The 15,735-nt window shown below is 45.6% G+C and overlaps 1 protein-coding gene across 1 annotated transcript; it reads left to right on the plus strand.

Moving 5' to 3' along the window:
- Positions 1 to 12,923: 12,923 nt before the first annotated feature.
- Positions 12,924 to 15,512, plus strand: LOC120651599 (ribonucleoside-diphosphate reductase small chain-like). Its single transcript, XM_039929149.1, has one exon. It carries the CDS (start codon positions 13,320 to 13,322, stop codon positions 13,680 to 13,682), a length of 363 nt encoding a protein of 120 aa, XP_039785083.1. The 5' UTR covers positions 12,924 to 13,319; the 3' UTR covers positions 13,683 to 15,512.
- Positions 15,513 to 15,735: the final 223 nt, after the last annotated feature.

Consider the following 15,735-nt stretch of genomic DNA (forward strand, 5'->3'; position numbering starts at 1 on the left):
ATTATGATTGAACCACATTTTAGATAACAGTAAGTTTTTTTATTCCAACTCGATGTTGAAACGTGGAATTAATAGATGGAAGTGTACTCTCAGGGTTGACTGACCATCACTATGATAGATGGAAGTGCATGTACCCTCAGTGTTGAATGACATGTTCGCAGAGACGTAACTGGAGGCTTGGTTTCTCTGTCATTTTTATGAATTTTGGGTTTTGGAGGTGAATTTGGAAATACTCCACGACTCTGCATCGACGAGCTATAGCCTCAAGGTTATTTCAGCCCATTAGGACTAGTTTGGAAACCCATTTCCCCGCCGGGTTCCCCGTCAATTCCCGGTGCGAGAAATCCGCGGGGGCAAGCTTCCCTGGGACAATCTGTAAGGCCTTTGGAAGCCCACGAGACGTGGAATAGCAGCCCGCTTCCCTGCGTTTTCCACGGGGAACATATCCACGACACATGAGGTCGGGAACGTTTCCCCGGTTCCCCGACCCCTCGCCTCTCGTCGTTGCTGTCTTCGCCGAGTTGTGATGCATGGCGAGATCGCCGCCGCCGACTCCCATGCGACCTCCGCCTCCGCAGTCCTGTCCGGGAGGGAGACCACCACCACGACGCCAGCACCTCCGCCTTCGCAGGGTAGTCTACCTCTATCCACATCTCCTCCCCCAACTCCGTCGCGAATGAGATCCCCATCACCGCTGCCGTGGATCCACCCCCACCCCCTCCGTCATCGCCTTTGCTCCTCCTCCTTTGTGAGCCAGGACCTCCGCCTCTGCTTGGTGAGTCCAGCATCTTCGCTTTCCGCCCTCATCTCCTTGCCCGCTAGGGTTTCTCCCCACCTCAACTCACACAGGTTCTTGTAGATATTGGGGACGAAGAGTTGCAGGCTTGCAGTCATGAGCGAATTGAAGGACGACCTGAGGGATTTGGTCCTAGGAGTGAGCATTGACATGGTAGTGACGTGTCAGTATCCGTGCCATGGCAAAGACGGCTTCAAGTTTGAAGCGCATTGCCTTATTTTTTTATATTGCAGCTGTGCAATTCCTCTTTCTCATTCCTGAATCTTAATTTTTGCATTCATGTTCCTGAGTAGTGTCAGCAACGCAGTATCTACCATAGTGCATCAGCAAAGTGTATGGAGTAGTTGGGGATGATTTCTTTATGCACAATTAATTTAGACATGAGAAGAACATCAATATGGAGTAGCAGTTAGCACATGATGTTTTGACATTGATTTTATTTGTCCCATGGTCTTTCTTTCACTGAACACCATCAGATTTCCCCTATACAATTTCATTGCATTATCAAAGAAGTCCCACCAGCCGGATGGACTAGTGTTGCATTAAACACCTTTTGTTTGCCGTGATTGTGATTCTTGTGTGAGCTTATCTGCACAAGTATCTGCACTTATCTTTTTCCTAAATTCTGAATATCTGCACATGCTGTCTTGTAGATCCTATTCTTGTAGATCCTATTCTTGCTGATCTCAAGATCCAATACTTAATGTTCTTTTATAGGACTTATTACAAACTGTCATACACAATTACAACTCACCATTAGCTAACACACTAGCTAGTAGTAAGATCTTTGATTAACAGATCTACTGGTTGAGTAGCTATTTCTAGTAGCACAAAGCTTGAAAGCTGTATGTCAGGTTAATGTTATTTTGCTTACCTTTTGATGAATTTGTGATGGCCAGTACCTGCTGGAGTTGTCAGGAAGGATGGTACAATTTTCAGGCTGCTCATAGTGGCTCATACTATTTAAATTTGATATCTTTTCACTCATGTCTTGCCGTTGCACTCATGACCTTTTTGGACTACCGGTAGCATGCGTAACTACTATCTTTTCTTGCCATGCAAGTTGATCAGTCGACTATACCCAAGTTCCCCAAGTTCAGTGAGGTCCTAGGGATGCCAACAACATTCAACCATTGGTGTACTGATTCTACAGAGAAGTTCAAGGCCAATGTGAAGTGGCAAGGGCAATGTGAAGCTTGTGAAAAAAGAGTTGAAGGTTTAAATTGTTGCTCTAGGGCCAAAGTTCTTAGTGATCCATTTTGTTTTTTATTGTATGTCGGATGTGAGAGCGGAGACGACCTGTGATGTGATGATGAAAGGATTTGCTTAGCTGGATATTAGATGTTACTTGAGTTAAACTTTTGTATAGCTTTTGAGTTAGATGTGTATATTACTTTCTTACGTATATATGCATTTTATGATTTTTCATAGCTTTTGAATTTTTTTCAAAACACATACATGCGACACTGAATTACCTCATCATTTTGGTTGAGGTTTAAGTACTCAGAAGGGCTTTCATCCCCTCCACCCTCACTATTACTACGAGCTCCTCCATCATCATTCTCCGCATTATTCTCAGCTTCAGCTTGTTTCCCACGACGAGACTTGAATCGTGAAAATCGCCCTATTATACCTGCATATGAGTAAAGAAGCATATGGTTTGCTCAAATTATATTCTCGTAACCTGGCGAACATAGATTAATGGCGGGCTTCTCTCTGTGCAGCAAGACAGGTAATTGACATTCAGGGGTTCAATCAGTCATTAAGAAAGAAAAGGCAGGTACTGAATCACACAAGTTCAGATTCCAACCAAATGACTTATCAGTATGCCATTCCGGGTTATTTTCTGCATTTCTTCTTAGTGAACCAGAAGAAAAGTACTCGCCTGTACCATATCAAGGTATGCAAGGGTAAACAAATTAAGGGTACTGAATCACACAAGTTCAGATTCCAAGCAAGTCATTCTAATTCATTGTTGGGTGAAATCATAAGGAAAAACACTGATAGGATGCAGTGTAAAAGCCCCATATCGAACTACTGCAATGCCAGATCATTTCCGGCAAGATTTCAGCACTAATTACCAAACCTAATTAAGTGGCTGCATGTAGGAGAAACAAAATTCGATAGAATAGCCTTTTAGCTTCTGTAAGACAGGTACCTGGTAGGCAATGTTCAGGGTGCCCTCCGTGACGGGGCTTCGGGGACCCCTGTGTGGATGGCCCGGCGGAAATGGCGGACGCCGCAGGGACGAGGCAAGTGCTGCAGGGCTTCGAGGACGGCGGCCGCTCGCCCCGCTCGTGGGGGATCCGTGCCGGGAGTGCAGTCGCGTGGCGATGCCGTCAAGAGCGGCCGCGGCGGAGCTGTCGGCCCTGCAGGGGCAGGGCCGAGGGACGGGGGCGAGCGCGGCCGCGGTGTGGATGGCCTCGGGGACGGCGGCGCCGGGGCTCGGGGACGGGGCGCCGGTGCTCGGGGACGGCGCCGTGTCTGGAGCCCGGAGCGGGGGACGGCGCAGGGGCGGGGGACGAGCCTCGGGGACGGCGGCGCCGGGGATTGGGGATTGGGCACGCGGCGCCGCGTCTGGAGTCAGGACTGAGATTTGGGGCGCGGGCTAGGGGAAAAAAGGGAAAATAGGGGCTCCACCGTCGGGCCCAGCCCTCACCTGGCGGTGTTGATGCTCTACACCGCCGGGCCTATCCCCAACCCGGCGGTGTTGAGTGTCCATACCGCCGGGTCTATCCCCAACCCGGTGGTGTAGAGGCCGTCACTGCAATCAGCTTCGCATGTCTACTTCATCAAGACAAATATGGCAGTACTCCATTCAAGACAAATATGTCTACTTTGCATGTATATAATAGTTCTAATAAGACATATAATTAATAAGTTTTACAACATACGAAATGGAGGCATATAATTAATAAAAATACTTTAATTCTTTCTAAATATTACATGGTTAAATTAGTACATAAATAGTGAAAAGATAGCTTCAATTGACGATGAGGGCCTCGTTATGATCAAGTCGCACGTAAGCTGGTTCTTCTCCCTCTTCAAACACAGGTAGGTCGATATCGGGTCCAAGTGGAGGCATGTCCTGAAATCCCTTCTCTTCATCCTCGGTCATATTTTCGACACCGACGATCTTCCTTTTCCCTTGCAGCACCACATGTTTGTCCTCATTCGCTAGGTCCTTTGCATAGAAGACTTGGACTACATCTTTAGCCCATATGAATGGTTCATCCCTATACCCTATGTTGGTGAGGTCAACGACCGTCATGCCGTACTTGTCCGTGAACACACCCTTAGGAAGCTTGATCCACTGGCACCGAAAAAGAGGGATTTTTAGTGGTCCGTACTCTAGCTCCCATATCTCTTCTATGAACCCATAATATGTCTCCAATTGACGATTGTCGTTGTAAGCATCGATACGGACACCACTATTTTGGTTGGTGCTTTTCTCATCTTGTTTTCTAGTGTAAAATGTGTATGCATTTATCTCATATCCTTGGAACTTTAGGACCGTACTAGATGGACCGATGGCCAAAATATCTAGTTGAGCATTGCCGGTATCGACACTTGCTAATTTAAGTCGTAACCAGCTTCCAAACTCCTCTTTATGTTGTTTTGTGAGCCATGCTTCTGACCTACCGCGATATTTACCTTGTAGTTCTCTCTTGTGCATTTCAATATAAGGTGAGACTACAGATGCCTGCTGCAGAACGGTGAAATGTGCCTGATTAAAAGTAGCCAGGTCATCGATACGAACTGATTGCTCACCAATCATACCTCTGCCCCCCAGCCTTCCCTCATGACGAGATACTGGAACTCCAATTCTATTAAGATCCAGGTAGTATGTGCAGAACTCAACTGCCTCCTCTGTAGACCATCCATTAACCATGCACCCTTCTGGACGATATCTATTCCGAACATATTTTCTTAGAACACTCATCAACCTCTCGAAAGGAAACATCTGATGCAAGAAGATTGGACCAAGAGCTTTTATCTGGGCAACAAGGTGAGTGATAAGATGCACCGATATATCAAAGAAAGTTGGTGGAAAATGCATCTCGAGCCGATTAATTGTGTGAATCAGGTCTGCTTGCAGCTTGTCAAGTGTGTTTGGGTCTATGACCTTGTGTGAGATTGCGTTGAAGAATGAGCACAACTTTATGATCGGATCTCTGACCTTCACAGGAAGCACGCCCCTCAGAGCAACTGGGAGCAACTGTGTCATAATGACATGGCAGTCATGGGCCTTCATGCAGCTCATGTTGAACTTTAACTCCTTCATGTTCGCAAGCCTTCTGATGTTTGATGAGTAGCCCGTTGGCACTTTGAGTTCGTGGAAGAAGCTACAAATTTTCCTTTTCTCAATTTTATCCAAGGTCCAAGATGCAACCGGAAGCTTCGTCTTCCCATCATGTTGAATAATTGGATGCAGCTCACTTCTGACATTCATATCTTGCAGGTCCTATCGAGTTTCAAGTGAGTCTTTTCCTTTACCTTTCATGGCCATTAATGTTCCGAGCGTGCTCTCGGTAATATTTTTAGTTAGATGCATGCCATCAAGTGCGTGACAAACAATCAAGTCCTGCCAATAAGGGAGTCTCCAGAACAAGGAATTTTTTTTCCACAACGAATCAGCTGGAGCGGGTACACTTTCTTTGCCCTTTCCTAGTACAACTCTTAGTTTACTAACCTTCTTGTATATCTCCTTCCCATCTAGAAACTTGGGAGGTAAACGTTCATCCCTTGTACCATCAAAGGATTTCTTGTTCCGGCGATATGGTGAGCCTTTAGAAGGAACCTACGATGACCCATGTAAACCATTTTGTTGCTATTCTTCAACCATCTTGCGTCGGTATCATCCAAACAAACCACACATCCCTTGTAACCCTTCGTTACTTGGCCTGCTAAGCTACCAAGGCCGGGAAGGTCTGTGATTGTTACAAACAACATTGCCTTCAAAGTGAAGTGTTCTCGCTTGTACTCATCCCACACCCTAACACCATCGTTCCACAACTTCATTAGATCATCCACCAGTGGTTCCAAATACACATCGATATCATTTCCAGGTTGTTTTGGCCCTTAGATTAGTAATGGCATCATGATGTAGGTCCGCTTCATACACAACCAAGGAGGAAGGTTATATATGCAAAGGGTTACAGGCCACGTACTGTGTTTGCTGCTCACCATGTTAAAAGGACACATCACATCCGTACTGAAACCGAATCTTATGTTTCTTATTTCCTTTGCAAACCGATTCTTGTATTTGTAGTTGATAACTCTCCACTGTGAACCATCTGCAGGGTGTCTGAGATTCCCATCAACGAGTCGATCTTCGGCATGCCACCTCATCAGCTTCGCAGTCTTCGCGTTTGTAAACAACCGTTTCAAACGAGGAATGATAGGAAAATACCAGACGACCTTGGCAGGTGGTCGTTTGTTGCGGTCACCTTTCATTGACAATGCTGATTCAGGACATTTATACCGTGAAGCTGAGCACACTGGACATGCATCCAAGTCTTCATATTTGCCGTGATACAAGATGCAATCCTTAGGGCATGCATGGATCTTTTGTACCTCCAGCCCCATTGGGTAAATCATTTGCTTCGCCTGGTATGTGTTTTCAGGCAACCCGTTAGGGCTTGGTAGCAACTTCTGCAATAAGCTTAACAAATCATCAAATCCCTTGTCTGACAAACCATTACTAGACTTCATCTCCAATAGCATCAGGTTTGCTTCAAGTTTAGACACGCTGCAATTTGGGTAAAGTGGTGTTCTTGCATCTATCCTCATCTTCCCCAACTTCTTCAGATTCTTTTTGTCAAGAAAATCCGGTTCCCCATCACGTATCATCTGGTCTAGTGCATCCACAACATCATCAGCAACTAATGTTTCCTGCATGGTTTCATTTACGCTTTCATGTCCGGTTTCCTCTACTATTTCTGGGTTAGTTGTTTCCTCCACTGTTTCATGCCTGTCCTCATGGACGGAGTGCATTGAGACTTGGGTAGGTTCATTCTCACCATCCTCACCGTGTTTGTTCCAAACTTGATAGTTGGGCATAAAACCCCTAAACAGCAAATGGAAGCGGATCTGCTCAACATTGCCAAATTGCTTCTGATTTTTGCAATCAATGCACGGACAATACACGTAGCCATCATCTCTAAGGTTTTTGTATGCCTTGGCGGTCCGTACAAACGAGTCAACACCATCGACAAATTCCAAATTTCCAGCCTTTATACCGTACATCCATCCTCGATTCATCTATGCACGAAAAACATGTAATAATATCAATTTAATAAAAATATTATCACAATTAAAAAATACCCTCTAAAGTGAAGAAAAAGAGACTCTTGATGATCAATTCATCACAAAATTCACAATCCTAAGATAAATGGTATGAATCTAATGGATTGCTTACCACTAAATTGTTGCATTCAAACAACCAAAAAGAGAAACCCTCATGATGAGCGTTCAAGAAAAAAGATACTATCCATGATCAATTCATCAAAAAATGGAAGGTTAATCCTAAGATAAAAGAGCTAGCCACGAATCATGATGAGTCTTGTACAATGGATTGGTAGCCACTAACCTAGCACAAGTTGGTGCACTTACACAACAAAAAAAGGAGCCCCCATGATGACAAATGGTTCTAAAATGGAGAAAAAAAGCTCTCCATGATTAATTCATCACGAAATACAAGAGTAATAAAAAAAATGGGTACAAAGCCAATGAGTTGATGACTACTAACCTCAGAACAAGTTAGTAGAGTCAATACATCAAGAATGGCAAGGTTTCTTGAGAATTTTGGCAAAATCCGGCCGCAACAATGGAAGAGAGAGGTGTGGCCGTCGGGTTGGAGAAGAAGACTGGTGGGAGGAAGAAGGGGTTGGGGTTTTATACTGTACAGACTCATCACTGTCGGTTGGTAACACGAGACAGCGGTGACGACCATCATCACCGCCGGCTCGTGTAACCAACCGGCGGTGATGGTCGGCGACATCATCACCGCCGGTTCGTGTAACCAACCGGCGGTGATGACTGACATCACCGCCGGTTCCAATGGCCACTACGGCCACCAACTTTGGACCCGGGGGTGATGAGGCATCACCAACGGTTCGGAATGAACCGGCGGTGATAGCCTATTTGCTATGGCCAATTCTGTAGTAGTGACATGGACTACAGTTTGCAAAGGTGATATTAGCAACTTCGCTCCAATAACATATCCACTCATTTTCACTGAGAAGTGTGATGTCTTTTTAAAAGCCTTCTCGCAAACCTTTTTTTCAGGCGTAGTGTTTCCTTATACGAACATAATCAACTTGGTTGAAGTCTAAGAAGTACTCCATTCGTTTCAAATTGTGAGTAGTTTTGATAAAATAGATACATAATTTTTGTAATGTATCTAGACAAAGCATAGATCTAGATGCATAGAAAAACTATGTATCTAGATTTGTTAAAATAATATACAATTTGGAATAGAGGTTATTGACAATTTCCAGAAAACAAGATATCACACGCGCACGCTCGGTACAAAGTAATGGGCCAGCAGTACTGGGTGTGAGAGGGTTCAGTTGCGTCCATTTGGGGTCGTGTTTAAAGTGTGGATGTGCGGTCGCTATAACGTGGGAGACATGTGAGCGGTAGGTTTTGCTCGAGAAATAATTCTACCCGTCCTTACCACCACTAGAATCCTAACAGTTACGTGTCTTTGAATAATGATATCTTAATTATTCGTCTCTGCTCTCACTATAAAAGGGGAGGGCAGGTCCCAATGCCCCAACCATGTTCCCTTCTCCTAGTATCATGATGCTCGACTTCTGTAGTAATCACTAATCAGCAGCAGGTAGCAATGAAGAAAGGAGCAACAATATCCTTTAGAGATGCATCATTGCCTGGAATGAGAGGCGATTGGGAAGAAGAGAGACAAATGTGTACGCTAGCCACGGGAGCGGCTTATCAGTGGCCAACAAGATAAGACACTAGCTCTGTCTCATTTCCCCACATCTGTGGACGATAGCTTATGTCCTCGGTGTTTTACTTTACCTCTGGGATCACCACGATCAAAGCATCGTGGAGAGGTACAGAGGGGACGCAAGCAGTAGTGGAGCGAGGCGCCTAGTACTAGAAGTGGAGATTCACATTCCTCCTAACTTTCTCCAAAGACTCCAGCCAAGTACCTCTTGTTGCTCGCCGCGGTGCTAATTTAAATTCACATTCTGTCAACCAGGGGTCACTAGTAGTCCCTGACCATCGATTCAATTGACTGGTGAAGAAAATAGGTCATGTTGTTTGATGGACCGCTGGGAATTGGAGGCGAAAGGAAGAAGCGACCGAGAATGAGCTCAAAACCTCAAATGACGGTACTGGCCCGTTTGCGGCTACGTACAGCAAATCCACCTGTTCCGAGTGTTTCTTGGCCCCCCTGGAATTGGTGGCTGAGATAATAGAAAATATTTTGAATTCTACCATCATTTTCACTTTGATTCATTGGTAACTAGTGAGGGGACCCGCGCATCTACGCGGCTAGTATTGATATTCTAAATATATCTTATATCTTTTTATCTAATTATTATTTATAAATTTAAATCTTTCTCATCACATGCTACTTTCTTCAGTAATCAAGAGTGCTCCTCTGCTGCTAGTGCAGCGGTGCCTCTTTTGCCTACATCTTTCGTTGTCAGTGATGTGGCCGTATAGCAAGCGCACAACGGTAACCCTGTCACGACTGCCTATCTCCTCGATCTTATCTAATACCATTCGCTAGTAGTAGTAGTAGCATGTTTTTTATCTGCTAGCCCTTGCAGTAATGCTGCCCACTGCTCAGTTCAACTGACTCAGTTGTTCTTTTGATAGCTTCTCTATTTTATGATCCTCTTGGTCGTCCGTTGCTACTATATTTAACTCTGTCGTCTGTTGCATGGCGTCATGCCACCATGGTCTAGTTTCTGTTGTGGAACAATCGATCCAAGTTTCTTACTTTTTGAAATCCAACAAATCTCCATAGTGCAGAGCATAAGATTCCATTTAGAATTTCAGCAACCTATGTTCATGTTCAAGCCTGATGAGCTTACTATACCAATCATGGTCTGATTGATATTGTCCTGGTTTCTGATCTGCTTGAGGTGTTAAGTTTTTTCTGAGCTTGTGGTGTTAATTGTAAGGTGCAGTAATGTCATGTAGCAATGTTGGCAACAAACCTTTGGAGTAATGTCAAGAACCCTCCATCGGCAAAGATAGTGATGCAGGAGGATTGCGAAAAAGAGTTAGGTTGGACGTGCAGTGGCCTTATGTTTGTATTGGGCCTGCGGATGTGCACGTCAAAAATCACCAGTAGGCAGTAGATGATGGACAGTCTCCAGACTCCACGGAAGATGAAGAACCTTGCGGCGCGACGCTTACTCTTGCTCTTAGCCTCCAACTCTGTGATCCTCATCGCTGGCCCAACTTTGGCCACCCTCTTATCATGATCACTGCAGGTCATGTGGTAGTCTAATATAGTGTAAAGCCTAGAATTATCTTATTTATTTTAACTAATAATAATATAATCATGAAGGTCCATTTGGAATTTTAGTGATATAATAAGATATGTGTGTGGTAAAACATGTTAATTGTTTGCGTGGCTAGTATCCTATAGGCATGCAAGATATGTAGTTTGATATATATGCAAAACGATGGATAGATATATATTTATAAATAGAAATATATTTTAATGGCACTAGTGGGTAATTTATAAATATGTATATGGATATTTTAGACTATTTTTTTTAATGGCAGTAGTGGGGAATTTCAATTTTTTTTTCTCCGATTAACGTGAGAATTTCTAGGCCTTGAGAGCGAACGTGGAGGCTCCGTTTGTTGGCCAAATAATAAGATAATAGATGGTGGTCGAGATATTAGGAAATATTTTGATTGAACCACATTTTAGATAGCAGTGAGATTTTTATTGCTAGTCCACTGATGAAACGTGGAATTATACTTTCACGTCTAGACCACCACCATAATTGACAGAATCATACTCTCAATTGTAACACCCGGCCAAATTTGGATGTGGCCCATCAGCGTTGCATGTACATATTTAGTATCACGTTGCTAGTTGAGTCAGGGTATAATTAACTTATAAACCTTTGTCCCCCAGCCATATCACCTATGCCACTCGGATGAACTGGACAGAGGATGGGATGTGACATCAGGCCTAGGCCGCCCTTTCATTCCATGCAGGGTTACGCCGCCCTTTCATTCCATGCAGGGTCTCATTCCATGCAGGGTTACGCCGCCCTTTCATTCCATGCAGGGTCTCATTCGTGTGGTTGTCCGTGTGCCTAGACCTACACGTGGATTTCATGTCAAGAGCCTGGCTCAGAAAATAAAATCTCGCGACTCGCATTCAAACTATAAAATTTATCGAAATTGATTGAGATTTGTGTCAGTGTTCTTGGAAATAAAATCTTGTGTTTACACTATAAAATTTAAGCGTACCTATTTTGTGCAAAGTAGTGTGACTAGAGCTACATGTGGGCTCCACGTCAAGAACTGAACCCTGAAAATAAAACTTCTCGTTCACACTAAAATTTTTATTGAAATTGACTCAAATTTGTTGGAGATGACTCTGTATGACTGGTAGCTACTTTTTGCAAAACAGTGTGGCTAAACCTACACATGCACCCCATGTTAAGTGCCAGACCTTGGAAATTGGTAGTTACTTTATGCAAAACAGTGTGACTAGATTTACGCGTGAACCCCATGTTAAGAGCTGGACTCTGAAAATAAAACCTCATGTTCACATTATAAAATTTTATCGAATTGATTGGAATTTGTTGAATATGACTTACTATGATTGGCAGCTACATTATGCAAAACTGTGTGGCTAGACCTACGGATGAACCTCACATCCCCACATCAAGATCGGAGCCCTATTAGCAGGCCGATATGTACAGTGGACCCATAGATTTCTACTGATTATTCATTTCTAATAGGGTGGGCTATTTGATCGGATTGGATTGGGTACATAGGTATATTAATTTTGGGTGGGTTACGTATGGTACGGACAACAATTCATTAGCAGGAAAAATCTATATCTGCAACTACTTATAGAGCGGACTGTTTCTACGATATCTTTGCCTTTGGTACGTCACCTGTCAATGACAGGTGGGCCTGAACGTGTGCTCTGGTCGGATTAGCCTCTCTTTTTTTCTTTTTTCCCCTCTGTTCTTTTCTCCCCCTCACACCCGGGAATCCTCCCGTGCGCCGGCCGCCGCCGTCTCCCACGCGCACCGGCCGCTTGCGCCGACAGCCGCGCCCCTCGTCCGCTCGCCTGCGCCGGCTAACGCTGCAGCCCCCTCGCCCACGCCCTAGCCGCCGCCGTCGCCGCCGTTCGTCCGCACGCCCGCGCATGCCGCTATGCACGGCGGACCTACGGGGTGGTCCTGGTATGTGTCACGGACAAGCCTCCTCATGAGTGGCTGCCAGGTGGGCCAGGCTACAGGAAAGACCATCGAACAGAACCGCGACGAACTCGTCTTCCTCCTCAGGACTCGATCCTCCTTGTATCTCCTGCTGTTCTTGAACCCTAGCCTCTGATTCTTGCTATTCCCTACCCAATCTCTCCAATTCTTCTCCAGAATTGTACCCAGATTACCCAAGTATTCTTGTTATTGTGATTTGGAAGTCTAGGACCATAACAATTGATAATCAGAGCCTTGTTCTTCGGAATCCCCCAAATTTTTCCCGAAATCGCGAGTTCCATCCGAATCCACCCAATTTTTTTCCTCCAAATCGAATTGAGCCATGGTGGAGATGGATGATCTCTGTGCTTCGATGTCGAGGATGGAGGAGAAGTTGCGGCGGATGAACGAGATCCTAGATCGCATGAATGGAGTCGCGCTGTCCCCGTCCTCAAGCACGGCATCAGCGTCCTTGACTCCAACTTCGGCGCAAGTTGCCGCATCGGCGTCCTCCATCCCGACCTCGACGCAGGTCGCGGCATCGGCGTCCTCCACCTAGGGGTGGTAATGGGTCATGGCCCTAGTGGTCTCTTCACAGCCCAATAAAGCCCTTAAAATTTTTAGTTCAAAAATACATATGTTTAGAGCCCGGCCCTTTTAGGGCCCGATCACACCTACCTCCACCCCCACCTCGGCGAAGGTCGCGGCATCAGCGCCCTCCACTCCGACCTCGGCGCAGGTAGCCGCCAGCCTTGCGTCGGCCCCTTTACCTACACCCGCGAGCGCCACGACGGCCGGCGTTGTCGGCTCCAACGCGCGCTCACCGATGGCTCCTTCGCCCCCGACATCCACCACCTCGGGTGTGGCTCGACACCTGCATCCGCAACGGCGCCAAGAAGGACCGCGTCTTCTGTGCCATCGACACCGTGCCCACCGTCCGCAGCAAGGCTGACTGAGTCATGCGCTGGATCGACGGCGGCGAGCGTTTTGCCGGCCGCCTCGTCGCCGTCGCCTGCGTCGAGGGTATCTGCTTCTCGGGCTCCCTCTGCGCCATCTCCTAGCTCAAGAGGAGCGACCTCATGCCCGGCCTCAGCTTCTCCAACGAACTCATCTTCCACGACAAGGGCGTGCACTGCGATTTCACCTTCCTCCTGTACGACCTCCTCCGCAGCAAGCAGGACGAGGCCCGCGTCCGCGAGATCGTCGCCGATGTTGTCGACATCGAGCGCGAGTTCGTCTGCGACGCGCTCCCTGTCGCGCTCGTCGGCATGAATGGCGCCCTCATGAACCGGTACACCAAGTTCATCACCGTCCGCGTGCTCATAGCACTTTGGGTGCAGAAGCTAAGGTCCCCAATGTTTCTCCCACAACATGTTCGAAGCAATGCCTCAACCGAGACATCACTCCATTTTTGTGCTCAGTTGCTTTCCCACTCGACGTGAAAATAAGAAGGTGCAAGATGAAATTGCTAAATGGTGGAATCAGAGAGCTTATAAAGCTTAGCAACAAAGCTAGTGTGTGTTTCCTGCATCAAAGTTCTATTTGGTTTGAAGATGAGACCTCCAAGTTGTGTTACAAATGGTTAATGGCAGAACCTGCTCAGTGCATCTCTGGAAAGTTACAGTGTGATCACTACATGATATCAAAGCACAGAGCTTATGCTTTATGCATTCATGGGAAACTTCGTTGGCCACCACCTGTTTCGGTATGAAGTTCAGATCAGCATCAGTTCAACAAGTCTGCATACCTTTGGAGAGATAGCCTCATGTGCTAGTGCTACTCAGATTTGATCGTCAAGTTTAATTTGTCTAGATGTCTGCAAAGTATTTGCTTAGACGAGAAATGAGGTTGATAAGTTTCATCTTGATGTCAAGATTTTTGTAACGAGTCATTCAGATCATTTGACAACAGTAGCTCCTAATTCCATTTGGGGGAGTGAAGTCAAGATCTATACCATAATATGTATGCTGGACAGATTCAAGTGCAATGGTGCTATGGCTAATTCTTTCAGAGTGTTTGTTCTATCACCCTTTGCTCAGTCAAGGAACAGTGCACTGATTGTTTGGCCAGGTGATTTACAGCTGCTAGTTGAACTGAAGCAATGTGCAAATAAAAAGAACAAGAAGGTGCTGGATCTTGACCTCTACTACTTTGTATTTGCATATGGACTCCTACTGATGTGGCCCAGATTCATTTTGCACATGGCATGGTTGACCTGTTATTCAGATGATGTGGTTGTGCATTCAAATGATCAGATTGCTGGACCATTATTGAACGAAAGAGAGGTGTGGCTGAAGCACAATAGTCCCATGCTTCAATTGGCAAGCTCTGAAGTTTTACAAAGGAGTGTCAATGTCATCAGTGTGCTCCTAATAAAGCATCATGTGTCTACATGATTACTGTCTCAACCAAGTTGGCCCATTCAGTTTGGTAGTTGGGTGCATATTCAGTCAAGCAACTGACACGAAACTGGGGAAGCTTGTGATGGACTATTTGCTTGTTCAGTGGGTTACTGAAGCTGCATTTAATCAGGAGCTTGCATGCTCTAAACCAAATGATGATCTATTCAGGAGCAAGAACTTGGGTTTCACGGAAACACATCAAATTGACAAGATTCAGTCATGGAACGAAGAGCTTTTTCTTACACGAATTACTGGAAATTATAGTATGAGTGCCCATGCAATTTGGAAGAGCTCAGGAGATGCTTGTGTTCAACTATTTCATTTTATGGTTCGACAGCTCTGTTTATTGGCAATGGTGCAATCATTCAATGATACAAATGTGTCAAGCCAGATCAGCAGAAGGCGAAGCACTACTACCAATTTCGGGGCTGTTCGGCTGATTCAAAATCCGGCTGATTTCGGCTGATTTAATAGTAATATGTGAGAAGAAATAAGCCAAAACAAGCCGAAATAAGCCGGGAAAAGAGAAGCGAACAGGGTTCAGTGGGATCCCTCCGGTCGTTGCGGCTTGAGGGCAAGCCGCATTTCAAGCGGTGGGGAATGTCACGGACAAGCATCCTCATGAGTGGCTGCTAGGTGGGCCAGGCTACAGGAACGGGAGAAGCTACAAAAGGCAAAGGACCAGGACCCGTGAAGACCATCGAACAGAACCGCGACGAACTCGTCTTGCTCCTTAGGACTCGGATCCTCCTTGTATCTCCTGCTGTTCTTGAACCCTAGCTGATTCTTGCTATTCCCTACCCAATCTCTCCAATTCTTCTCCAGAATTGTACCCAGATTATCCAAGTATTCTTGTTATTGTGATTTGGAGGTCTAGGACCATAACAGGCGCCTTCGTATTACCATATATAAGTCAAAACGACCTACATTTTAAAACGGAGGGAGTAATGAATACTGAATTGTATGTTGAAATTTTATCATGGCATACCCTAAAGTCTAATTATAGGTCCGCCATAGTGCAGGGGCGGCGGCGCGAGGGAGGAAGGGAGGGCGAAGCCAGGGCAAGTCGAGGCCTGGAGGAGGCAACCAGAGG

The sequence above is a fragment of the Panicum virgatum genome, chromosome 9K, assembly GCF_016808335.1.
Source record: "Panicum virgatum strain AP13 chromosome 9K, P.virgatum_v5, whole genome shotgun sequence".
Lineage (NCBI taxonomy): Eukaryota > Viridiplantae > Streptophyta > Magnoliopsida > Poales > Poaceae > Panicum > Panicum virgatum.

Bases quoted from the DNA above. Each gene is read 5' to 3' on its own strand.
- LOC120651599 (XM_039929149.1), top strand. From the start codon at position 13,320: ATGCCCGGCCTCAGCTTCTCCAACGAACTCATCTTCCACGACAAGGGC.